This window comes from Dendrobates tinctorius, unplaced genomic scaffold (genome assembly GCF_039654945.1).
Source record: "Dendrobates tinctorius isolate UK_male_01 unplaced genomic scaffold, ASM3965494v1 ptg000063l, whole genome shotgun sequence".
NCBI lineage: Eukaryota > Metazoa > Chordata > Amphibia > Anura > Dendrobatidae > Dendrobates > Dendrobates tinctorius.
In genome coordinates, this window is record NW_027361731.1 from 13,616,015 (window position 1) to 13,642,861 (window position 26,847).

The 26,847-nt window shown below is 45.0% G+C and overlaps 3 protein-coding genes across 4 annotated transcripts in view; 2 read left to right on the top strand and 1 right to left on the bottom strand.

The window, feature by feature from the left end:
* Positions 1-3,024, top strand: part of LOC141093938 (uncharacterized) — a 111,510-nt gene extending 108,486 nt beyond the window's left edge. The window contains 1 exon segment of the mRNA XM_073579619.1: positions 425-3,024. Within this exon segment, the coding sequence (XP_073435720.1) occupies positions 425-2,514 (2,090 nt within the window). The 3' untranslated portion in view covers positions 2,515-3,024.
* The window catches only part of LOC141094192 (uncharacterized), a 580,189-nt gene that overhangs the window by 225,808 nt on the left and 327,534 nt on the right, over positions 1-26,847 (bottom strand). The window lies entirely within an intron of this gene.
* Positions 1-26,847, top strand: part of LOC141094286 (uncharacterized) — a 1,055,204-nt gene that overhangs the window by 44,883 nt on the left and 983,474 nt on the right. The gene's annotated exons all lie outside the window — the stretch shown is intronic.

Sequence of the window (26,847 nt, forward strand, 5' to 3'; positions counted from 1 at the left end):
TCTTTTTCGAATATTTCTAGATAGATTCTTAATTTTGGGATGATTTTTATATGGTGTTAATTTGCCGTATAGTTTTTACTTTTCTCAATGACAAAGGAAAGGTTTTAAACATAAACTCACCCTGACTGAATGGGATGCTATCACCTATATCTCCAGATAGGGATTTGTGTACTGACAGCTCCTTTGGCATGCTATCATAAGCCAAATAACATTTAAGAGTGGCAGTTTCCCATAGAACAAACAGTTGAACACCACGATCCACTGGTTCATCCTGTGAGGTGTTTTATCAGACTGTGAGCTGTCATTGTCCTGGTGAATAATTAAATATTTTTACGTAACTGGCCATTTGTACTGACATTTTAAGTAGAAAAATATTAAATTCAAGGATATTTTATTCAAAAATAATTATTTTTTTTCTTGGCAGATGACTGTACCAGGAGATCAGAGGGACAGCTGACATCTTCAGTTTTTAAATCAGATGATTTTAATATCCCACAGGATAAAATTGAAGTGAATGCCGTTTCTCCAGATATACCATCATCCCTTCACGGCATGGATCTGTCATCTGATCCTTTGAAACAGGTCCTGTCTTCTGATTCATTACCGACTACTAAGGAAAATCAAAGTCACAAAATAAGCATTAAAAAACGAATTGCTTCTACAGCAAAAAAGCCATTTTCACGTTCAGAATATGGAAATCAATTTCCCCTTGAAAAATCTCTTCTTAAACATAAAAAAATTCATACAGCAGAGAAAAGATTTTCTTGTTCCATGTGTGGAAAGTGTTTTAACCAGAAATCACAACTTGTTAGACACCGGAGAACTCACACAGGGAAGAAGCCTTTTTCATGTTCAGAATGTGGGAATTGTTTTACACAGAAAGCAACTCTTGTTACACACCAGAGAACTCACACAGGGGAGAAGCCATTTACATGTTCAGAATGTGGGAAATGTTTTACACAGAAAGCAACTCTTGTTACACACCAGAGAACTCACACAGGGGAGAAGCCATTTACATGTTCAGAATGTGGGAATTGTTTTAGAAATAAGGCCCATTTTATCAAACATCAGAGAACTCACACAGGGGAGAAGCCATTTACATGTTCAGACTGTGGGAAATGTTTTACAACAAAATCTAGTCTTATTATACACCAAAGAATTCACACAGGGAAGAAGCCATTTTCATGTACAGAATGTGGAAAAAGTTTTAACCATAAATCAGAATTTGTTAAACATCTGAGAACTCACACAGGGGAGAAGCCATTTTCATGTTTGAAATGTGGGAAATGTTTTACAAATAAATCAACTCTTGTTACACATGAGATAATTCACACAGGGGAAAAGCCATTTTCATGTTCAGACTGTGGGAAATATTTTACAATAAAATCTAATCTTATTACACACCAAAGAATTCACACAGGGAGGAAGCCATTTTCATGTTCAGAATGTGGAAAATGTTTTACAATAAAATCTAATCTTATTACACACCAAAGAATTCACACAGGGAAGAAGCCATTTTCATGTTCAGAATGTGGAAAATGTTTCAATCAGAAATCAAGTTTTGTTGCACACGAGAGAATTCACACAGGGGAGAAGCCATTTTCATGTTCAGACTGTGGGAAATGTTTTACAATAAAATCTAATCTTATTACACACCAAAGAATTCACACAGGGAAGAAGCCATTTTCATGTTCCGAATGTGGGAAATGTTTTAATCAGAAATCAAGTTTTGTTGAACACGAGAGAATTCACACAGGGGAGAAGCCATTTTCATGTTCAGACTGTGGGAAACGTTTTACAATAAAATCTAATCTTATTACACATCAAAGAATTCACACAGGGAAGAAGCCATTTTCATGTTCAGAATGTGGAAAATGTTTTAATCAGAAATCAAGTTTTGTTGAACACGAGAGAATTCACACAGGGGAGAAGCCATTTTCATGTTCAGACTGTGGGAAATGTTTTACAATAAAATCTAATCTTATTACACACCAAAGAATTCACACAGGGAAGAAACCATTTTCATGTTCAGAATGTGGGAAATGTTTTAATCAGAAATCAAGTTTTGTTAAACACGAGAGAACTCACACAGGGGAGAATCCACTTTCATGTTCAGAATGTGGGAAATGTTTTACATATAAATCATCACTTTCTACACATCAGAGAACTCATACAGGGGTGAAGCAATTTTCATGTTCAAAATGTGGGAAATGTTTTGCATATAAATCATCTCTTTTTACACATCAGAGAACTCATATAGGGGAGAAGCCATTTTCATGTTCAGAATGTGAGAAATGTTTTATAAGGAAATCAATTCTTGTTAAACATCAGAGAACTCACACAGGGGAGAAGCCATTTTCATGTTCAACATGTGGGAAATGTTTTACAGATAAATCATCTCTTGTTAGACATCAGATAACTCATACAGGGGAGAAGCCATTTTCATGTTCAGAATGTGAGAAATGTTTTACAAATAAAAGGGGTCTTAGCAATCATCAGAGAACTCACACATAGGAGAAACCATTTTCATGTTCAGAATGTGGGCAATACCCTCTGATGAAGGAGACAGCAGTACCTCTGTAAAGCGTAAGGGAAAGTATGACCCTTTAGGACTCCGTACACAAGCAACACGTGACGTCACACGCCAACTACTCCTATATGCGGCACGAACCACATCTGGTGAGTCACGGCCAGGACTCCCTGCTTTGAGGTGTGCTGCAGCGAACTTTTGAGACTTCTTTCCACCAACTCGTGCAAGTATCTTCACTATACCAGTGTAAATGTGGATGTAAGTTATTTACCACAAGGATATCTATTTTTGTTACAAGTTTAACACCGTGCTTCATTATTTGCAAGCATCAAGTTAAAGCCGCTGACACATGACTTTATAGTCCGTGCTGCATAGAGCTGACACAAGATTAAATGCATAGAAAGAACACCGTGAGCACAACTCAAGATGGTGCTAAGGTTAGGTTCCCAAACCGTTAAAGTAACAAATATGAACCTAGCACTCAACTTAAAGGTATTTGTAAGGCGATTTATTGTAGTACACGAAAAAAGACGTTTCAGTCAATGTGACCTTCTTCAGTTACATGTGGACACCGCATCTGGAGACTCGTTTGCCCCTCTCCTGTATACTGACAAGCTCATTACCTTAGAGAGATCATTCTCCTCAATGCCTAAAGCACCATCGTCCTTTCTGATAGATGCCTATAAGCTCTACACAATCTATATACCACACGTAACTGAAGAAGGTCACATTGACCGAAACGTCTTTTTTCGTGTACTACAATAAACCGCCTCACAAATACCTTTAAGTTGAGTGCTAGGTTCATATTTGTTACAAGATTAAATGCTACTTTTATTTTCTTGTCCTGTGGCTAAGGCAACACGAAGATCAAAACTGTGCACGACTATTGAACTGTGCCTGCCAGCTGTGGCTAATAACTATTAAAGAAATGTCCCTACAATGGGTTTAACTAAAATCAACAAAAATTATTATATGGACAACTCCATTAACAATTGGTCTTATTAAATAACTAACTGTGCTTTCCAACCGTGGTATTCACTTTATCAACTACGGATATTCGATAACGAATTTTCATTGCATGGTGTATGATGTTTAACTATGCGTTTGTTGTTTTGAATATATCCTTTTTTTATTGCAATTTGCTATGTGTGACTAACCATTCAATTTATCAAGCAGGCATTTGCCCAACTGATAGGGATTCGTGAGGATGATATCTTATAGGACTAAATACCGCACATGTTCACACTCTATAGCGCAGACATTTTTTCATTTTAATCTCATTAGTAATACACCATCGGGGTGTTTTTTTTTTTTTAATCTTGTACAGCTTTTTTATATATTTTTCTTTGCACATGTATCCCTTTGCCTAGATGTCCTATAGATGTGAATAGCGCATGTAACAATATCTAAATTCTTGTTTCTAATGAAAAGTTTTAGTTGGCTCTTGTTTCTGTGACATCGAAGAGTTTTACATATACAGTGGGGCAAAAAAGTATTTAGTCAGTCAGCAATAGTGCAAGTTCCACCACTTAAAAAGATGAGAGGCGTCTGTAATTTACATCATAGGTAGACCTCAACTATGGGAGACAAACTGAGAAAAAAAAATCCAGAAAATCACATTGTCTGTTTTTTTTCATTTTATTTGCATATTATGGTGGAAAATAAGTATTTGGTCAGAAACAAAATTTCATCTCAATACTTTGTGATATATCCTTTGTTGGCAATGACAGAGGTCAAACGTTTTCTGTAAGTCTTCACAAGGTTGCCACACACTGTTGTTGGTATGTTGGCCCATTCCTCCATGCAGATCTCCTCTAGAGCAGTGATGTTTTTGGCTTTTCGCTTGGCAACACGGACTTTCAACTCCCTCCAAAGGTTTTCTATAGGGTTGAGATCTGGAGACTGGCTAGGCCACTCCAGGACCTTGAAATGCTTCTTACGAAGCCACTCCTTCGTTGCCCTGGCGGTGTGCTTTGGATCATTGTCATGTTGAAAGACCCAGCCACGTTTCATCATCAATGCCCTTGCTGATGGAAGGAGGTTTGCACTCAAAATCTCACGATACATGGCCCCATTCATTCTTTCATGTACCCGGATCAGTCGTCCTGGCCCCTTTGCAGAGAAACAGCCCCAAAGCATGATGTTTCCACCACCATGCTTTACAGTAGGTATGGTGTTTGATGGATGCAACTCAGTATTCCTTTTCCTCCAAACACGACAAGTTGTGTTTCTACCAAACAGTTCCAGTTTGGTTTCATCAGACCATAGGACATTCTCCCAAAACTCCTCTGGATCATCCAAATGCTCTCTAGCAAACTTCAGACGGGCCCGGACATGTACAGGCTTAAGCAGTGGGACACGTCTGGCACTGCAGGATCTGAGTCCATGGTGGCGTAGTGTGTTACTTATGGTAGGCCTTGTTACATTGGTCCCAGCTCTCTGCAGTTCATTCACTAGGTCCCCCCGCGTGGTTCTGGGATTTTTGCTCACCGTTCTTGTGATCATTCTGACCCCACGGGGTGGGATTTTGCGTGGAGCACCAGATCGAGGGAGATTATCAGTGGTCTTGTATGTCTTCCATTTTCTAATTATTGCTCCCACAGTTGATTTCTTCACTCCAAGCTGGTTGGCTATTGCAGATTCAGTCTTCCCAGCCTGGTGCAGGGCTACAATTTTGTTTCTGGTGTCCTTTGACAGCTCTTTGGTCTTCACCATAGTGGAGTTTGGAGTCAGACTGTTTGAGGGTGTGCACAGGTGTCTTTTTATACTGATAACAAGTTTAAACAGGTGCCATTACTACAGGTAATGAGTGGAGGAAAGAGGAGACTCTTCAAGAAGAAGTTACAGGTCTGTGAGAGCCAGAAATCTTGATTGCTTGTTTCTGACCAAATACTTATTTTCCACCATAATATGCAAATAAAATGAAAAAAAAAACAGACAATGTGATTTTCTGGATTTTTTTTTCTCAGTTTGTCTCCCATAGTTGAGGTCTACCTATGATGTAAATTACAGACGCCTCTCATCTTTTTAAGTGGTGGAACTTGCACTATTGCTGACTGACTAAATACTTTTTTGCCCCACTGTAATTAATGCATAAAAGTTTCAGTACTTTGAAACATTAATAATTTTTGTAAATATAAGATACAGAATATTTTGTGATGCCAATTTCCTGATATTTATTTAGAGGAAACTTATCAACAATTCAAATAACTAAAACCTGTCTAAACAATATTGCGAATAATAAACAGTTACAGAAATTGCACTCCGACATTTGCTCCTCATCATTGATAACCCTTTTTTTGCTCGTCTCTTGTACTCTTGCATCGGATCATCTCTTGCAATTGTCCAACAGTAATCTGCAATCATCGATGGATTCCATTTTCCTTGATATCTTTTCCCCACAGCTGCAATATCTTTGTGAAATCTCTCACCGTGCTCGTCACTCTCTGCTCCTCAGTTTGGTTGAAAAAAGTCTAGATGCGAATGTAAAAAATGAAACTTGAAGGACAAGTTACAGCCAAGATCCATTATTTGTTTTTTTTTTCCAATTAGTTTGACACAAAGGAATGTATACACTGATATGTAGTCAGAATAACGTGCATTTGCCAAAGTATTCATAAAAGAGTACAAATTTGCACCTCATGTCCTGTTGTAATTCCTATTTAAATGTTGTCGTCTCTAATCAGTAATTCACTTGTAATTAGCCTGATGAAGGGGCCTTCTGAGCCCTGAAAGCCTACAAATATAATTTCTCTGGTTAGCCAATAAAGGTATCACTCTTTGAATACCTTTCTAATTTTTTTAGGGACCTAAGTATTTACATAAATTTGCACAATAAAAAATTGCTTGTACAGTGATGACTATATAAATCTTTGTATCATTATGTAGGTAATCAACCAATTAACAAATGAACAAGAACATCAAACATTCAACCTAATATATGTTTGATAGTGCATACCTCAAAAATTACTCTTAAACTACAACTATTCCGCAGTCAAGCACAGTTATACAAGATTAACCATCGTAAGATGCCATAAAATTTAAACCATAACCTTTACGGTGGCGTTAAGCCACTACTCACTAGTAGAGTAAGATGAGAAGAGTTCCATCTGTCCCAAATCTTATCACATTTCCCCAAACACCCTCTATTTTGATATAATGTACTCTCATATGGTATAACTGAGTTCACCAGTTCAATCCAAGCTCTAAGAGGACGTGAACCACCTATCCAACGCAATGCCAATACCTTTCTAGCCAGAAAAAGTGTCTCACGCAGGAAGATCCTAACATAATGCCCCCAAGTTGCTTAATTGAAAACGCCAAATAGACACACTAGTGGACTGCGCGGAACAGGGGTTTGCACTAGAGATGTCAATAATGAGGTTACCTCCTTCCAATAGAGGAGGATAATAGGGCATCCCCATACCATATGTATAAAATCTGCATCTAATGAACGGCATCTCAGACATTCTGATGACTGGAACCGACCCATTTTAAAGAGCCGCATCGGGGTTAAATACGATTGATATACATAGTTGTTTTTTTTTTAAATTCGTTTAATTGTTTAATTGATATACATAGTTGGGTCATTCTATTATTAATTGGGATAGTTGGAGATTCAAGAGTTTCCTCCCAGTCCTCCTGCACATCAGGGATGAGTTCCTCCCACCTTCCCCTAACTGATCTCATATCAGAATCAGTTCCCACACATAACATGCATGTATATAAGGAAGAAATGAGACCCTGGAGGCCTTGCGAGTTAAGAATTCCTATCAAATTGAGAGATGAGATAGCGCGGCTTACACCTGAACAGTGCGAATATGATTGAAAAGCTGATCTGAGCTGAAGGTAGTGAAAAAATGTGAACCTCGGAATATTGTATTTAGTCTGTATTTGCTCAAAGGACATTAGAGTACCATGATCATATAGATCTACCGAGGACACACCATACAAAATCCAAAAATTAGTGGATGGGTAGTTTAATAGGACCGGAAAATACCTATAATTCCGTAAGGGCATTTCAGCTATAACGTTATCAAATCGAATAACTTTTTAATTTGTCTCCAGACTGATCACGCTAATCGAGGAAACCCAATGGGCAGTTGATTTTCGCAGCATGGGTTAGATGACTGTCAGAAATGGGTAGATAGATTTTTCCATCATATATGACGGCACCATGAAAGAAAGGGGATCTGCCCTTCAAGGACAGGAAACCTTCAAGATAAAAGGGGCGAATCCTCTCTCCGCATCAGTTGGTTTCTTGTCCTTGATGGGGAACCCTCAAGATGAAGATCTTGAAGAAAGAAGAGGATGCCTGGGTCGGATGGGTTTGGGCAGGCACTGGTCTGCATCTGTCACCAGGTGCCGGTAGTCGCCTCAGGGGCCATGTTTCACCATGCCCCCCTGAGCGAAGCATGGTCACAGCCCATGAGGCAATGCCCGAGTGAAGTTGAGCCTCGGAGGTCACGGTGTACCCTTCCTGATGCCGGCAACCCACATACTACTTGGGGTCCTCGGAGGCCACATCTAAATGTATCCTCCCTGTTGACAAATTGGTGGCCATGCAGCCTGCGAGGCACATCGGTACCCGGGCAATATAGAGCTCCTCGGAGGCCACCTTTATGGGGTCCTCCCTGTTGGGCACAAAAGCCTGACACCGTGGAACTGCCCTGGAGAAAGAGTACCTGCAACAGTGGTGGCCAGGGCAGCGTTGATGCTTCCTCCTGAGACCAGGTCCATGTGGGGCTGGAGTTATGAGGGCAGCAGTGGCAGTTGTCATGACGATGGTGGTGTGGGAACGCTGGAACAGGTGTGCACCGGAAGTGAAGGCCGGGTGCGCGCAGAGAGCGTGTGCACCCGGATAGTAATACACAGGCAGCAGCCGGGTACGTGAGGAAGGGAGCGCGCACCGGAAGTAGTCGAGCGCGCTCCGGAAGTGAAAGCCGGTTGTGCACAGCGTGTATGCCCGGGACCAGAGGCACGCACCAAGTGGTAGGTGCGCCAGAGCCGTCGGTGAGCACGAGAGGTAGTCCGGCACGCTCCGGATATGAAAATCCCGGGTGCACACGTGGTCGTTAGCGCATGCACACTGTAAAGAGCCAGCCGCACCGGAAGTGGTTGCCAGGTGTGCGCGATCCTTAGCCAGCACACACCGGGGTAGTAAGGAGATAGGGCCAGTGCGCACAGGATGTGGTTGCCGGTTGCGCGCACAGACCAAGCACAGCGTGCATGCATGGGGTATTATAAGATCCAGGAAGCGCAAGTGGCCAGCAGGTGCAGTGATCACCACGCAAGTGTTCTGGCGTGGTTGAGGAGAATGGAGAGCTTTTCGCCAGAGCACTTACAGTCGCACCAGTAGGTGCAGGAGAGGCGGTCTCGCTGAAATGAGAAGAGTCAGATAGGCTGCAGCAGCAGTGGAAGCCGCTCTAAAAAGGAGGGGTCCATAGTCTCGTTAGGAGACAGTGAGAAGACCAGTCAGCCTCCAGATCCAGTACCCGACTTTTGAAGCGTCTGAGTGGTAAGTGAGCTTTGAGAAAGTCCAGCACGCTAATGTCTGTTCTCTTTCTCTTGTCTCCAACTCTCCCCTCTTTTTACATACATTGGTGGGATGGAGTATAGAAGGTCCCTAACAAGAGCAGGTCTAAAAATAAGAATAAGGAATGTCCCCTATGCAAAAGTCCCTTAAGAGCATCCTGGGATAAGAAATTGTGTCAGGACTGTATTGATAAAACAGTGGCGGAGGAGACACCCTCTTTCGCTGAAAACCTAAGATCTCTGATACAGTCAGAGGTCTGTAAATTGGTAAAGGCATTACAGACAACGGATGCAGATAGCAAGTCTAGGGACAGATCCAGCCCCTCGGTGTCTCAAGAGGACTCCACAGGATCAGAGGAGGACTCAAATAGATCACATTACTCAGAAAGTAGCTCAGATGAGGAAGATACTTTTCTGATGGAAGCTACAGACAGGCTTATAAAAGCAGTCCGTTCTACCATGGGGCTGGTAGATGAGAAAGCAAAAAAGACGGCCCAGGAACTCATGTTCGGCAACTTTCAAAAGAAAAAATGTAGAGCCTTCCCTATAAATGAACAGCTGCAAGGACTCATTAAAAGGGAATGGGAAAAACGAGAGAAGTCCCAGATAATCAATTCTCTAAAGAGGAGGTGCCCCTTTGATGAGGAGGTATCCTCATCCTGGGATAGGGCTCCAAAGATTGATGTAGCAATCTCAAAAGTCGCCAGAAAGTCCTCCCTGCCCTTTGAGGGTTTAGGTTCCCTAAAAGAACCTCTGAACAGAAAGACGGATAGTTGTCTTAAGATTGCCTGGGAGGCCTCGGCTGGGGCATTAAGGCCAGCCATCGCGGCCACTTGGGTGGCTAGATCCCTAAAAATATAGGTGGATAACCTGGAGGTTCAGCTAGAGCAAAGAGTCCCCAGGGAGACTATCCTAGTGGCAATACCGGCCATAAGAGCAGCGGCAGTATTTCTAGCTGAGGCTTCAGCGGATTCAGCAAGGCTGGCAGCAAAATCAGCAGCATTGGCCAATGTGGGACTCCGTGCGGTATGGCTTAAATGCTGGCCAGGGGACACGGCTCTCTGCCGTGTGAAGGAAATTTCATGTTTGGACCGGCATTAGATGACGCATTGGAAAAAGCTGGCGACAAGAAGAAACATTTTGCAAAACAGCCATTTCAGGCCTTTTGGCGCTCCTTTCAGAAAGGCCGGAAGGTCAGAAGACAGCAGTATAGAGATCGAGACAGAAACAACTCTGACAAGCGATCCAGAGGGGGGAGAGGCTTCTACTTCAGCAAGCCCTCCAAAGAGACCAAAAAATCCTCCCAGTGACTGTCCTTCTCAGGTGGGAGGGAGGCTCTCTCACTTCCTCCCAGCCTGGGTGAGGATTTCATCCAGCACCTGGATCCGGCAGATTGTGGGATCGGGTCTGGAGTTAAGGTTCCGCCACAAAGATAAATGCAGACCCCAGTACAGTCCTCACAAGAAAAGTCTGGAAGGGGAAGTAATCTTGCTCCTAGACAAACATGTTCTGGACGAGGTTCCGGTAGAAGAAAGGAAGGTTTTTACTCCCCCCTATTTCTTATTAAAAAAAACGGACAATTCCTGGAGGACAATTATAAATAATAATAATAATTTTACTTCTATAGCGCCGACATATTCTGCAGCACTTTACATTTCAGAGGGGACTTGTCCAGACGATAGACATTACAGCATAACAATAATCACATACAGTTGTGGCCAAAAGTATTGACACCCCTGCAATTTTGTCAGATAATACTCAGTTTCTTCCTGAAAATGATTGCAAACACAAATTCTTTGGTATTATTATCTTCATTTAATTTGTCTTAAATGAAAAAACTGACACAGCACAGAAAGAGGACGTGAAAGTCCACCAATAATAGAAAACAGCAAAAGAGCAAAAAGGTTTACCTGTCCAGGCCTCCAGACAAATGCACTATCAGGACGCAGTGGACCCATATAATTAAGATAGCAACACAGGTGCAAGAATACCGATGAAACAACCGCTCGCAGCCTACCAATACATGGAGGGGGCGGCTGCCTGGTATGTTAATGCACAACAAAACACTTGTATGCGGCGCTGTTCACACTATGGCCATGCACAGCATCCAGGCCAGCCTAGTAGTGACACCCTTCTATTAGCTCAGGCGGGCTGGCCCAGCACTATCAAAATGCAAGCCATGTGAACAGACACCGCAGTTTACAAGACCAAATGGGCCCAACTGCACCCTGAATAAAAAGTGCAAAAAAAACACATTAAAAAATGTGAAGTATTAGCTGATATTTTGGCCAAAAAAAAACATAAAAGAGAATCAAGCAAAAAGCAAAACATTGATCATTTCGCACAAAACTCCAAAAATGGGCAAGACAAAAGTATTGGCACCCTCAGCCTAATACTTGGTTGCACAACCTTTAGCCAAAATAACTGCGACCAACCGCTTCCAGTAACCATCAATGAGTTTCTTACAATGCTCTGCTGGAATTTTAGACCATTCTTCTTTCCACAGGTGTTCTATGGGACTCAGGTCTGAATCATAGAATCATAGAATCGTAGAGTTGGAAGGGACCTCCTGGGCCATCTGGTCCAACCCCCTGCTCAAAGCAGGATTCGCTAAATCATCCCAGTCAGATGTCTGTCCAGCCTCTGTTTGAAGACTTCCATTGAAGGAGAACTCACCACTTCTCGTGGCAGCCTGTTCCACTCATTGATCACTCTAACTGTCAAAAAGTTTTTTCTAATATCTAATCTGTGTCTCTTCCCATTCAGTTTCATCCCATTGCTTCTAGTCTTTCCTTGTGCAAATGAGAATAAAGTTGATCCTTCTACAATGTGACAGCCCTTTAGATATTTGTAGACAGCTATTAAGTCTCCTCTCAGTCTTCTCTTTTGCAAACTAAACATTCCCAAATCCTGCAACCTTTCCTCATAAGACAGGGTTTGCAGACCGGTCACCATTCTGGTCGCTCTTTTCTGAACTTGCTCCAGTTTGTTGATGTCTTTTTTAAAATGTGGTGCCCAAAACTGGACACAATATTCCAGATGAGGTCTGACCAAAGAGGAGTAGAGGGAAATAATGACTTCACGTGATCTAGACTGTATGCTTCTGTTAATACATCCTAGAATTGCATTTGCCTTTTTTGCTGCTGCATCACACTGTTGACTCATATTCAGTCTGTGATCTATTAGTATACCCAAGTCTTTTTCACATGTGCTGTCACTTAGCCCTATTCCTCCCATTCTATATATGCTTTTTTCATTTTTATTGCCCAGATGTAGTACTTTGCATTTCTCCCTGTTAAAAACCATTCTGTTAGTTGCTGCCCACTTCTCCAGTTTATTTAAATCTTTTTGAATCCTCTCTCTCTTCTCTAGTATTAGCTATCCCTCCTAGCTTTGTGTCATCAGCAAATTTAATCAGTTTACCCTCAATTCCTTCATCTAAATCGTTGATAAAGATGTTGAACAATACAGGGCCCAGGACAGAGCCCTGTGGTACCCCACTTGAGACATTCTTCCAACTGGATGTGCAGCCATTTACGACCACTCTTTGGGTCCGATCACTAAGCCAGTTATGAATCCACCTAACAGTTGCCTTGTCCATTCCATACTTAGTCATTTTTTCAATAAGGATTGTATGAGAGACTTTGTCAAATGCTTTGCTGAAGTCAAGATATACTATATCTACAGCATTTCCTTGATCCACCCAATCAGTGATACCGTCATAGAAGGAAATTAAGTTAGTCTGACATGACTTATTAGTTAGAAACCCATGCTGACTCTGTTTAATCACTTCATTCTTATCCAGGTATTGACATACATGTTGTTTAATAATTTGTTCAAAGATCTTTCCTGGTATAGAAGTCAGACTCACCGGCCTATAGTTGCCTGGGTCCACCTTCTTCCCCTTTTTGAAGATAGGAACAACATTTGCTCTTCTCCAGTCTTCTGGCACTTCTCCTGTTCTCCAAGAATTTTCAAAGATTATGGAGAGGGGTTCAAAAATTTCTTCTGCTATCTCCTTCAGTACTCTGGGGTGTAATTCATCTGGACCTGGAGACTTGAATTCATTTAGGTTAGCTAAGTGTTTCCTCACTATCTTTCTGTTTATAGATATCCTGGATTCTTCTATTCCCTTAATAGGACAGTGAATAACAGTTGATGTTGCATTTCCTTTCTGAGAGAAAACAGATGCAAAATAGGAATTTAAAAGTTCAGCCTTCTCAACATCCTGTCTTACCATTTCATCATTTTCATCCTGTAAAAATCCTATAGCATCTTTGACTTTTCTTTTACTTTTGACATATCCCCAAAATCCTTTATTATTGCTTTTGACATCTCTTGCAAGCCTCAGTTCATTTTCAGCTTTAGCTAATCTGATTTGTGCCCTGCAGGTTCTGCAGACAGCATTATATTCTTCTTTAGATATGCCTCCCTCTTTCCATTTTATAAACATTTTTTTCTTCCTTTTTAGCATGTGCTTAAGTTCTGTGTTCATCCATCCTGGTTTCCTTAAATGCTTCCTATTCTTCCCTCTTTTCGGAATTGTTAACAACTGTGCTTTGAGAATTTCATTTTTCAAGATTTCCCATCCTTCCTGGACATTTTTGTCTTTAAGGATATCCAGCCATTGGATCCCTCCAATTCTCTTTCTAAATCCCTTAAAATCTGCCTTTCTGAAATCTAACCTTGACGTCTGAGTCTTCACAGGTCTTCCACCTCTAGTAATCCAAAATTCTAAAATAGCATGGTCGCTACCTCCTAGGGTCCCAGCCACTTTTACCTCCTCAACCATTTCCTCCCTGTTTATAAGGATTAGATCCAAGGTAGCAGTTCCCCTTGTTTTCTCCCTTACCTTTTGGAAGATAAAGTTGTCAGCAAGAGAGGATAAGAATTTCCTTGACCTGTTAGTTTTGCCTGAGAGAGATTCCCAACAAATGTCTGGATAGTTGAAATCTCCCATGACAACTATGTCATATTTTTTGGAGAACTTGGCCATCTGATGCATAAAGAGTTCATCTATATCTTCGGCTTGCACAGGCGGCTGTAGTAAATGCCTACAATGGTGTCCTTTCCATTGTTCTGTCCTTGTATTCTTACCCAAACAGTTTCCACAGAACTCCCAGTCTCTGAAGCTTCAATCTCTGTGCAGATATACGCGTTTCGAACATACAATGCGACACCCCCTCCTCGTTTATCAAGTCTGTTTCTTGCAAATAAGTTGTATCCTTCTAGTCTTGTATTCCAATCATGTGTATTGTCCCACCAAGTTTCAGTGATTCCAATTACATCATATTTCTGTTCCTGTGTTAGTTCCAATTCTCCTTGTTTGTTGCCCATGCTTTGTGCATTAGTATAGAAACATTTTAGTTTGTGATTGGTTTCTCTTTCTCCAATATTTTTATTAATTAGATTCTTTCGTCTTTGTTCTTCCTTTCCACTTCTAATAGCAGAGTTCTCAATAGCATTTGTCAGGTGTATGGCTTTTTCTGGTCTTTTGCTTCCCTTCCCATGTTGTTCTAGTTTAAAGCTCTCCTTACAAGTGTAGCAAGGCGACTTCCAAATACATGCTTTCCAGTCTTCGTAAGGTGCACCCCATCTCTAGCAAGTAGTCCATCGTATAAGTAGTTCACTCCGTGATCCAGAAATCCAAATCGTTGCTGACGGCACCATCGACGTAGCCAGTTGTTCACCTGCAGAATCTTATTCCACCTCCTTGTTAGACTTAGAAGTCTCCAGTGCTTTCTCTCAAACCATTTTCTAGTGCTTTTTGAAGTGTGTTTTGGGTCATTGTCCTGCTGGAAGACCCATGACCTCTGAGGGAGACCCAGCTTTCTCACACTGGGCCCTACATTATGCTGCAAAATTTGTTGGTAGTCTTCAGACTTCATAATGCCATGCACACGATCAAGCAGTCCAGTGCCAGAGGCAGCAAAGCAACCCCAAAACATCAGGGAACCTCTGCCATGTTTGACTGTAGGGACTGTGTTCTTTTCTTTGAATGCCTCTTTTTTCTCCTGTAAACTCTATGTTGATGCCTTTGCCCAAAAAGCTCTACTTTTGTCTCATCTGACCAGAGAACATTCTTCCAAAACATTTTAGGCTTTTTCAGGTAAGTTTTGGCAAACTCCAGCCTGGCTTTTTTATGTCTCGGGGTAAGAAGTGGGGTCTTCCTGGGTCTCCTACCATACAGTCCCTTTTCATTCAGACGCCGACGGATAGTACGGGTTGACACTGTTGTACCCTCGGACTGCAGGGCAGCTTGAACTTGTTTGGATGTTAGTCAAGGTTCTTTATCCAACATCCGCACAATCTTGCGTTGAAATCTCTTGTCAATTTTTCTTTTCCGTCCACATCTAGGGAGGTTAGCCACAGTGCCATGGGCTTTACAGTTCTTGATGACACTGCGCACGGTAGACACAGGAACATTCAGGTCTTTGGAGATGGACTTGTAGCCTTGAGATTGCTCATGCTTCCTCACAATTTGGTTTTTCAAGTCCTCAGACAGTTCTTTGGTCTTCTTTCTTTTCTCCATGCTCAATGTGGTACACACAAGGACACAGGACAGAGGTTGAGTCAACTTTAATCCATGTCAACTGGCTGCAAGTGTGATTTAATTATTGCCAACACCTGTTAGGTGCCACAGGTAAGTTACAGGTGCTGTTAATTACACAAATTAGAGAAGCATCACATGATTTTTCGAACAGTGCCAATACTTTTGTCCACCCTCTTTTTTATGTTTGGTGTGGAATTATATCCAATTTGGCTTTAGAACAATTCGTTTTGTCTTTTTTCATTTAAGACAAATTAAATGAAGATAATAATACCAAAGAATTTGTGTTTGCAATCATTTTCAGGAAGAAACTGAGTATTATTTGACAAAATTGCAGGGGTGTCAACACTTTTGGCCACAACTGTATGTGATTATTGTTATGCTGTAATGTCTATCGTCTGTTAACCTTGTCCAAATAAAAAAAATTGGATCTGAAGTCATTTTTTTTGTGAAAAAAGTTAAATGTTCATTGTTTTTTCCACATTCCAAACATTCCTGTGAAGCATCTGAAGTGTTAAACTTCTTGAATGTGGGTTTGAGCACCTTGAGGGGTTCAGTTTTTAGAACCGTGTCACTTTTGGGTATTTTCTGTCATATAGACCCCTCAAATGACTTCAAATATGATGTGGTCTCTAAAAAAATGGTTTTGTAAATTTTGTTGGAAAAATGAAGAATCGCTGGTGAACTTTTTTGTTCAATCATTTTTATTGAATTTTCTCACTTACCAAAGAGACATTTTACAAGAAACATAAGAATCTTGGCCGCGCAGGGCCCTATCAAAGGCAATCAAGCCAAGGTATTGCCAAAGATATTTCAAAACAATATGAGTAACAGGTGACGTACACTACTTGCCATGTTAATTGTGTTTAGAAATACCTTACATAACAATAACAAAAGCCATGTATTAACTTAACAATTTCCGTTAGGGTCACCGGGCCAGAGAGCAAAACTGACCAGATAACTGTATATTCTGAATGATTTTACTAAGAAATAAAATGACAATGGTACGAATGGAGGAAGGGAATAGGGGAAAATTAGAAAGAGAGAAAGAAAAAAAAAGGGGGAAGGAGAGGTTGTGCAGCTGATGTCACCTACTTATGGTCTTGATCAGGTAAATAATGATTGGAAGTTTGGTGAATTCCTAAATAGGATCCAGGGCCGCCAGACTTGGATACATTTGTTATAATCTCCAGGTGTTTCTGTGGATAATTCCTCCATGTAGCTGTGGCTCCCCTGAGGGTTCAGTCGCCACAGAGGGTACTGCACCTCCTCCTAAGGTGTGGTATCCCACTTCCCAGGTAAGATGGAACACCTGACCAGCCTCCAACACCTACATCCAGAACAGACACCTTAGAACAGCAGAGCACCCTTTATGCCAGCAGCTTTGGTTCATGAAGGGTGGTGGGTGGTGGGTGGAGCTTAGTGACACTAAGAGAGGAAAGCTGATAGGAAGTTGGGAGCAGAATCCCCGGAGTGGGGAGGATGGCAGAAGTTCCCCGTAAGTGGGGGGCGGAGAGGAGAGCTCTCGACTGTGATAATCCCCGGAGGGTGGACGGAGAGAAGGACGTAGAGGCAGCAGACTCCTGGAAGTTGGAGCTGTTAGCCAGGGAAGAGAAAGAAGGAAGGATCAGTTGTTCAGAAGGAAGATAGATAAGCACGGAATGGGAGGAGGAGAGAGACTGGGGACGAGGGATAGAGTAGAGCCTTTCCCTAAATTCATTGCGCCAATGCCGGGTGCTGGTATCCGAGGCTGTTTGTGAAACTAACGTTCCTGCAGCAGAAACCGGAGGAATAGGAGCTGTGACTGCTCTATTCCCACCAAAGACTCGAAGGCACAGTGGCAACCTATGTGTGAGCCGAGACATGATGGAGTCCCCGAAGTAGGCTACAGCCACCTGTCATATGAGCGGAGTTTAAGTAACGTCAAGAAGGAGGCACTTGAGTGTAATTCAGAACTGCAAGTACTTCAGATTAGCGCTAGAAAGGAGATGTTCAGAAAAGGTAAAGGAGAGGGAGTGCTGGAAGGGTGTATTCCATCTGCCTGGGAGCTGGCCGAGTCCCTGACCAGGAAGCTGCAGCATTGAAGCGGGCACCTGTCTGTGCCAGAACTGTGTGTAAAAGAGTTGGAACTGCATTCAGCTGTGTCATTGCCTTTCTCCTGCGCCAACCTACTCAGCACTGCTACATCTCTGTGCCTAAGGCCGGGGTCACACTAACCGACGCAAAATGCGGTCAGTATTTTACATGCGTAATACGGATGAATGGCCCCTAAACAGTGCTCCGTATGTCATCCGTAATCAAGGTGTGGTCGCGTATTTTGCGCATGTAAGCATCCGTATGTAATCCGTATGGCGAGATTTTCTCGCAGGCGTGCAAAATGGACATATAATGGAGCCCAATGACAGGGTTTCTAACAGAAACCAAAGAATAGACATAGACACATAGAATGCATATATATATATATATATATATATACTGGTGTTTTCCCCTCAAGCTTTAAACATGCCTCCATCACACCTATCCTCAAAAAGCCCTCTCTTGACCCATCCTCTGTATCTAGCTATCGCCCTATATCACTTCTCCCATACGCCTCCAAGCTACTGGAACAACACGTCTACCTTGAACTGTCCTCCCATCTCTCTTCTTGCTCCCTCTTCGACCGCTTACAATCTGGCTTCCGGTCACACCACTCCACTGAAACTGCCCTTACTAAGGTCACCAATGACCTCTTAACTGCCAAGAGCAAGCGACACTACTCTGTCCTCCTCCTCCTGGACCTGTCGGCTGCCTTTGACACAGTGGACCATTCCCTATTATTACAGACCCTCTCATCCCTCGGCATCACAGACTTGGCCCTCTCCTGGATCTCATCATACCTAACAGACCGGACATTCAGCGTCTCCCACTCACACACCACCTCCTCACCTCGCCCCCTATCTGTCGGAGTCCCACAAGGTTCAGTCCTTGGGCCCCTGCTGTTCTCTATTTACACCTTTGGCGTGGGACAGCTCATAGAATCTCATGGCTTTCAGTATCATCTTTATGCTGATGACACACAGATCTACATCTCTGGACCAGATATCACCTCCCTACTAACCAGAATCCCTCAATGTCTGTCCACTATTTCATCCTTCTTCTCCACTAGATATCTGAAACTCAACATGGACAAAACAGAATTCATCATCTTTCCCCCATCTCACGTGACCCCCCATACGAACCTATCAATTACAGTAAATGACTGCCCACTCTCCCCAGTCCCACAAGCTCGCTGCCTCGGAGTAATCCTTGACGCTGATCTCTCCTTCAAACCACATATCCAAACCCTTTCCACTTCATGCCGACTTCAACTCAAAAATATTTCACGCATCCGTTCATTCCTCACCCAAGAATCTGCAAAAACCCTAGTCCATGCCCTCATCATCTCTCGCCTTGACTACTGCAACCTCATGCTCTATGGCCTCCCCTCAAACACTCTCGCACCCCTCCAATCTATTCTAAACTCTGCTGCCCGACTAATCCACCTGTCCCCCCGCTATTCCCCAGCTTCTCCCCTCTGTCAATCCCTTCACTGGCTCCCAATTGCCCAGAGACTCCATTACAAAACCCTAACCATGACATACAAAGCCATCCACAACTTGTCTCCTCCATACATCTGTGACCTCGTCTCCCGGTACTTTCCTGCACGCAACCTCCGATCCTCACAAGATCTCCTTCTCTACTCCCCTCTTATCTCCTCTTCCCACAATCGCATACAAGATTTCTCTCGCGCATCACCCCTACTCTGGAACTCTCTACCACAACATATCAGACTCTCACCTACCATCGAAACCTTCAAAAAGAGCCTGAAGACCCACCTCTTCCGACAAGCCTATAACCTGCAGTAACCACCGATTGACCAAACCACTGCACGACCAGCTCTACCCTTGCCTACTGTATTATCACCCATCCCTTGAAGATTGTGAGCCCTCGCGGGCAGGGTCCTCTCTCCTCCTGTACCAGTTATGACTTGTATTGTTTAAGATTATTGTACTTGTTTTTATGTATACCCCTCCTCACATGTAAAGCGCCATGGAATAAATGGCGCTATAACAATAAATAATAATAATAATAATAATAATATATATATGTATTCTATGTGTATATATCTATTCTTTCGTTTCTTTATTAAACCTGTCAGTGTGAGTTTACTGTATAGCGCACTGAATTGCCGGCTTTGCTAAAAGACACCTGGTGCGTATTTCTCGCAAGTCACATGTGTGGTCCGTGTGTAATCCGTATATTTTGCGCACCCATAGACTTGCATTGGCGTACTATGGTCGTAGTACACTGACAATCACAGCATGCTGCGATTGACACGGACCGTAGAATACGGATGAGAAATATACGGCTGGTGCGAGGGACCCCATAGAGAATCATTGGTCCGTGTGTAATGCGTGCATTTAGCGCCTCTCACTCGGCCGTATTCCTCACCAGTGTGACCCCGGCCTTACACTACACCATCTACCTCAACACCTATTACTTCTGCCCTGGGACTACCGCTCTACCTGTGAAGAGCTATTACATCTTTGCTGCGCCCCACCATCTGTCCCAGAGGATCTGCACCGCAGCGTCGGCTTAACACCTTCATTGCCGAACACCACAGGTGGCGTCATAGAACTATCTACATATAAACTTTATTTCATTTCACCCATTTTACAATGGACGCCCGGGGCCACGGACCGGGTCACCGCCACCGTGAAACATCCTTCTGAGACACCGGCCTGGTACCGAGTACCCCACAGCCCTGGGGGTGACCCAATTTTGGTGTCACGAACCGGATAAGCCTGATGCAACCGGGTCCTGTGTGCCGAAGATTTGACTGATTTGAGAAATGTTAAACCTGAAATGTGCAAAGGAATTGATTTATTGAATTGTGACTGACTGTAAAGATGGCCGCCATGGTGGTGAAGTAAGGTGTGCCTTCGTGGGCGGCACCCAAGAAAGAGCACGAAATGACATGAACCTCCCCTACCTGTACTTCTATGCTACTGCTTCATGGCCGACCCAGAGAGGGGTCCGGATCTTAGCCTAGTAAGGCGGCAAAGGAAAAAGAAACCGCCCCTTGGGAGTGGAGAGAAGCTCCACAGTGGGAAAAGGAGTGGAACAGAAGGAGAAGACACAGTACCAGAAGGCCATGATGGAGAGCAGCAAGAGGCCTGTGGAGCACAGCAGAGAAGAGTCAGCGTCTCCTGGCTCCAGAGAATCAGGCTCTGGACGCTCACCGCTTTCCAACCTGTCGCAGCTGGAGGTGGAAATCGCAGAGCTGCACAGGAAACTCCAGGACAAGCAGGCTCTGTTGGAGAGACGCCAGGCTGCCCAGGAGGAGTCCACCATATTGGTACCCTCACCACCAGTAATGACAGTCACCCCACAGGTATCATCACCACCGGTACCATCGTCACCAGTACCTGTTGCCCCCCCCAGTCTCCCTGTCATCGGAGGCTGAAGCTGAAAGCCGCGACCCTGGAGGAGCAGGTACGCCCGACGCCCCTGGGATCCGGGAGGCCCCGGTAGGCCCCAGTGCAGCGCCACCAACCCCAATGCCCAGTCAGGCCATAATAGATGTAACGTGGGACCGAAGGATGGTGCCCGGGGGGGAGTACTAGAACCCGCTCCCATCATGCATCCTTATAGCACCGGGGGTAGCAAACCAGGGGACCGCAGTGAAGCCTTGCAGAGGTCTGAGGCCCTAATCTTCCCCTTAACAACTGAGGAGTTCTGCAGGCAGCAGATCCTCAAATTTGAGCAGGAGGAAAGGGATCGTCAGCGGCAGAAGCAGGCCCTGGCGGAGCGGGTCCTCTACCATAAGCAGCAAGTGCGCAGGGGGCAGCTGGAACACCGTAACCCTATGGGGTGGGGACTGGTCCTCAGGTTTGACAACGACCGAGGATTCGGCTTTATCCAGGACTACAGTCAGGTTTGACAACGACCGAGGATTCGGCTTTATCCAGGACTCCAGGAGGGGTCCTGACCTCTTTGTGAACAGGCGGGATGTCGAAGCCCATCTAGTCCACGGACACCCGGAGCGTGATCTATATGAGGGAGACTACATATCCTTCACACGCCACCTCGGAGACAGGGGGTGGTATGCCCTCAATGTCCGTAGGATCCCCGCAGAGTTACTAGCCCAGCAGGGGACACATGACATTTCCGCACCTGCAGCAAGACAACCACCAGACATGACACAAAACCAAAAGTCTCGTCTGCCCACCAGGGGGCACCAAAAGCATGCCTGGAATCTATGCAGCAGGGGGCAACAGCAGCAACCCCAACACAGGCTGCAATTTCATCAGTGGCTTCTGCATTGCCAACATCGACAGGCCTCACCACTGAACAGTTAACAGAGGCCCTTAAACAAGTACAGGCAGACAACATCAGCCTCTTTCACCCTACCAAGAAGGGTACTCATGATATGCCATGGAAGCGATCAAGTTGAGACGCTTAGCCATGCTAATCAGGAGGACTGACTTAAACTGAATCTCCAGTGAATCTTCTTTGTGTATATAAGTTACCCAGGAGGGTTTTCCATAATGGTTTATCAAAAGTGAACAGTGCACTTTAACCAAGTTTTTGAAAAACAGTTTAACCCCAGGTGGGTTTTGCAGAATTAATCTTTTTGGCAAAATTGTTCCTGTTATAAAGAGCTGCAGAGATCATGAACAGTGAGTGATCTGGACACTCCATTTGTTCATAGTTAGCGCCTGTTAAGGTGCTCCCTCTTGGTTTTACATAAGTCTTTAGAAAATAAGAATTCCACCATTTCACAAAAATTACAGACCTGAAGAAAAACCTGTTGGGTGTGGCCGAAGACAGGGTCTAAACAGGAAGACCAGCATGTCCTGCAGCCCACCCAGGACCACCGTTGGAGGTTTAGAGCGGGTCCTTCACACAGTACAAGGACATTAGAAGATACCCCGGCTGGGCAGTATCTGCCATTCATCATTGATAATTACTGCTTCTCGTTATAATCAATAAGTGTTATTATATTTGTAAATCTTATGCCATATGTAGGAAATGTATATTGATAGTTATAAAATTTTTGATATGATAGGTAAATGTGTATAGATAGTTAATTAAGTACAGCAGTGGCGAACCTTAGTTGTCGGTTGTCACCCAAGAAGTTAGAGAAAAGCACTTTATATGAATGTTTTAGTATATTCATGACATAGATAGTATGGTAAGCGATAGAAATGTTAATAATAGTATAGGGATGACAGAGGTAACAAAGAAGTATATTGTTACAGAGACAAGAGAATGTCCAGATCTGGAGGCGAACCTGATAGACGGAAGGGGTTGCCCCAGTAGCACTTTATGACAATGTGACAAGACTAAGATAGCACTTAAGACCTAGGATGTTATTATTAAAATGTTCAGTAACATTCAAGCTATAGTTCTCTCCTTAAGAGAAGTGTTTTACCCAGTTAATTTAAAAAGCAAAATTTTGTATGTTCCAGTAACATCTTGTATTCTCATTTGTTTACAGCCTGCGGACGTTCTGCGGTTAACGGGGGGTATGTGGCACCCCTGAGGGTTCAGTCGCCACAGAGGTACTGCACCTCCTCCTGAGGTGTAGTATCCCACTTCCCAGGTAAGATGGAACACCTGACCAGACTCCAACACCTACATCCAGCTGTGACGAGTCAGCTTAAGCTGAGTCGACTTTTCTTTAGAGTGGACCGTCTGGGTCGTGGCACCCACCCACCGAGGGCGAGCTGACCTTCTGAGGAACCACCCACTATACAGGGAGTGTCAGGGGCAAGACCAAGGGGGTGAACCACCACGACTGCTGGGACCAGACAGCCGGCTCAAGGAAGACACAATATGAGTGTCTGACAACCAGGGACGTGCAGGAAACTAGACAAAATGTAAGGTATCTTCATTAAGGAAAACTTCAGGGTAACATCAGGTGCAAGACATGAAAACACAGGGAAAACACAACAGGGTGCGTGCGAGGGCACGCTAAGGTCCATGGCATGGTACATGCTAGATGGCATGCCTGGGTACAGGCAAAGGCATGATGACGTCGGACTCTGGACAGCAGGCAATGATCAACAGGGTCATCAGGTTCCGGACCTCTGATGGCGATTGGCAGGATCCGGGCATCCGGCAGGCAAACCATGGTTCAAGGTAAAGTTCAAGGCAGGGTGCGTGCTAGGGACACGCCAGGGTCCAAGGAAAGGTGCAAGGCAGGGTTCAACATACTAGGCAAGGTGCGTGTATAGGGGACACGCCAGGGTTCAAGGTCCTGGGTGCACTAAGGAAGCCTTCAAGATTCAAGGTCCTGCGCGTGCTATAGGCACGCCAAGGGCACGGTATAAAGAATGGTCCTGGCCGTGCTAGGGGACACGCCAGGGTACAAGGTTAGCAGCGGGTCCCACACGTGCTAGAGAACACGTTGGGCTTTGAAGGTCAGGATTGGTGTCCTGCGCGTGCAGAGGGGCACTCCAAGGTCAGGGTTCAAGGCAAAGAGCAAAGCACAGAGCAAGGTACTAGCAAGACAAGGATACAAGACAGGTCATAGAACTCAGAACACGACAGAGAGACAAGGTTCAGGACAGAGCAAGGATAGCAAAAGACTTGTGCAAGAGGAGCACGAAAACGCATTGTGCGAGAAACAGCGTGAGTGCAAGGGAGCACGGAAACCACGACTGGGGCACCAGCAGGCGGTACCAGCTGGAGGCACAGGCAGGCGGGCACGACTAGAGGCGGCACGGCTGATGCACAGACAGGTGGAAGCCACAATAGTACTGGACGGCGGGCACGGCTAGAGGCGGCACGGCTGAGGCACAACAGGCGGGCACGGGGCGACCAGGCGCGTGGAAGAGGGCACGCAGCCACAAGGCAGGGCTAGGCAAAGGTACAGGACAGAGATGCGTGCGTGACAGCATGGCAAAGCCTGGTACGAGAGGTGCAGGAGTGCACGAAAAAACGGAGGCAAGACAGAGATCAAGACAAGGTCCTGCGCGTGCAGAGGGCACGCCAGGGTGAGGGTTCAGGACAGAGAGCGGAACTAACAGCGGAGCGTAGGCCGAAGCCCAGAGCTGGGTCAAGGCAGAGCCTTGAGACTAGTCCGTGACAGAGACATAGAACTAGCAGCCGAGCGTAGGCCGAAGCCCAGTGCCGGGTCAAGGCAAAGCCTTGAGACTAGTCAGGGACAGAGTCTAGCAGCGGAGCGTAGGCCGGGGCCCAGAGCAGGGTCAAGGCAGAGCCTTGAGACTAGACACTGAACAGAGGACGAACAACAAGGCAAGGAAGAGCTTAGGCAAGACATAGCGAAAACAGGCAAGGCAGAGAACATAGAAAGTACTACGAAGCAAGGCAAGGACAAACAGCACGAGAGACAACACAAGACATGGCATGAGACAAGAGGCAGAGTACAAGCACAGAGCGTGTGCAGAGACGCACGACAGGGCAGAGTGCAGGGGCACAGAATACAGGGAGTGACCGAGCAGACCAAGCAGCCATGCAAGGAAGCAACACGATACTCAGGCCCCGACCATAGGAAGGGGTGGTCTGATATAGCACCATAGCACCTGAACTTCCGGGTCAGGACCAGGGAAGGACTTCCGGTTCAGTTCCTCCTGGGTCATAGAGAGCGTTGCTAGATCAGACTGGCTGGACCATAGAGAAGGTCACATGACCAGGGGTTCCAGGAATACAGAGGATTGCAGAATCAGAACAGAGACGGATGGTTACCTAGCTGTGGCATGCACACTGCTCCAGGCATCTTGCAGCACAACAGTCACGAGGTGCGTGTGCACACTGCTTCCAGGGGTCTTGCTGCATAAGACATAACGGGCATGATAGTTCAGTGCACGTGCACACTACTACAGGAGTCATACGGCATACCAGACATGGCAGGCATGATAGTTCGGCGCACGTGCACACTGCTCCAGGCATCTTGTGGCACCACAGTCAGGAGGTGCGTGTGCACACTGCGAGATCCGCGGGGTGCCCACAGGGACCCGGACCTGGGGACATTGAGGCATGACAGGCATGACAATGGGGATCATGCAGCGCAAGCAGCATGGCCGGCATGACGGGCATGACACAAGCAAAGACACCTTAGAACAGCAGAGCTCCCTTTATGGCAGCTGCTTTGGTTCATGAAGGGTGCTGGGTGGTGGGTGGAGCTTAGTGACACTAAGAGAGGAAAGCTGATAGGAAGTTGGGAGCAGAATCCCCGGAGTGGGGAGGAAGGCAGAAGTTCCCCGTAAGTGGGGGGCGGAGAGGAGAACTCTCGACTGTGATAATCCCCGGAGGGTGGACGGAGAGAAGGACGTAGAGGCAGCAGACTCCTGGAAGTTGGAGCTGTTAGCCAGGGAAGAGAAAGAAGGAAGGATCAGTTGTTCAGAAGGAAGATAGATAAGCACGGAACGGGAGGAGGAGAGAGACTGGGGACGAGGGATAGAGTAGAGCCTTTCCCTAAGTTCACTGCGCCAAGGCCGGGCGCCGGTATCCGAGGCTGTTTGTGAAACTAACGTTCCTGCAGCAGAAACCAGAGGAATAGGAGTTGTGACCAATCTATTCCCACCAAAGACTCGAAGGCACAGTGGCAACCTATGTGTGAGCCAGAACATGATTGATGGAGTCCCCAAAGCAGGCTACAGCCACCTGTCATACGAGTGGAGTTTAAGTAACATCAAGAAGGAGGCACTTGAGTGTAATTCAGAACTGCAAGTACCTCAGATTAGCGCTAGAAAGGAGACGTTCAGAAAAGGTACACGAGAGGGAGTGCTGGAAGGGTGTATCCCATCTGCCTGGGAGCTGGCCGAGTCCCTGACCTGGAAGCTGCAGCACTGAAGCGGGCACCTGTCTGTGCCAGAACTGTGAGTAAAAGAGTTGGAACTGCATTCAGCTGTGTCATTGCCTTTCTCCTGCGCCAACCCACTCAGCACTGCTACATCTCTGTGCCTAACACTACACCATCTACCTCAACACCTATTACTTCTGCCCTGGGACCACAGCTCTACCTGTGGAGAGCTATTACATCTTTGCTGCCCCACACCATCTGTCCCAGAGGATCTGCACCGCAGCGTCGGCTTAACACCTGACGTCACGAACTATCTACCTATAAACTTTTATTTCATTTCACCCATTTTACATTGGACGCTTGGGGCCACGGACCGGGTCACCGTGACACGTCGCTCTGAGACATTGGCCCAGTACCGAGTACCCCACAGCCCTGGGGGTG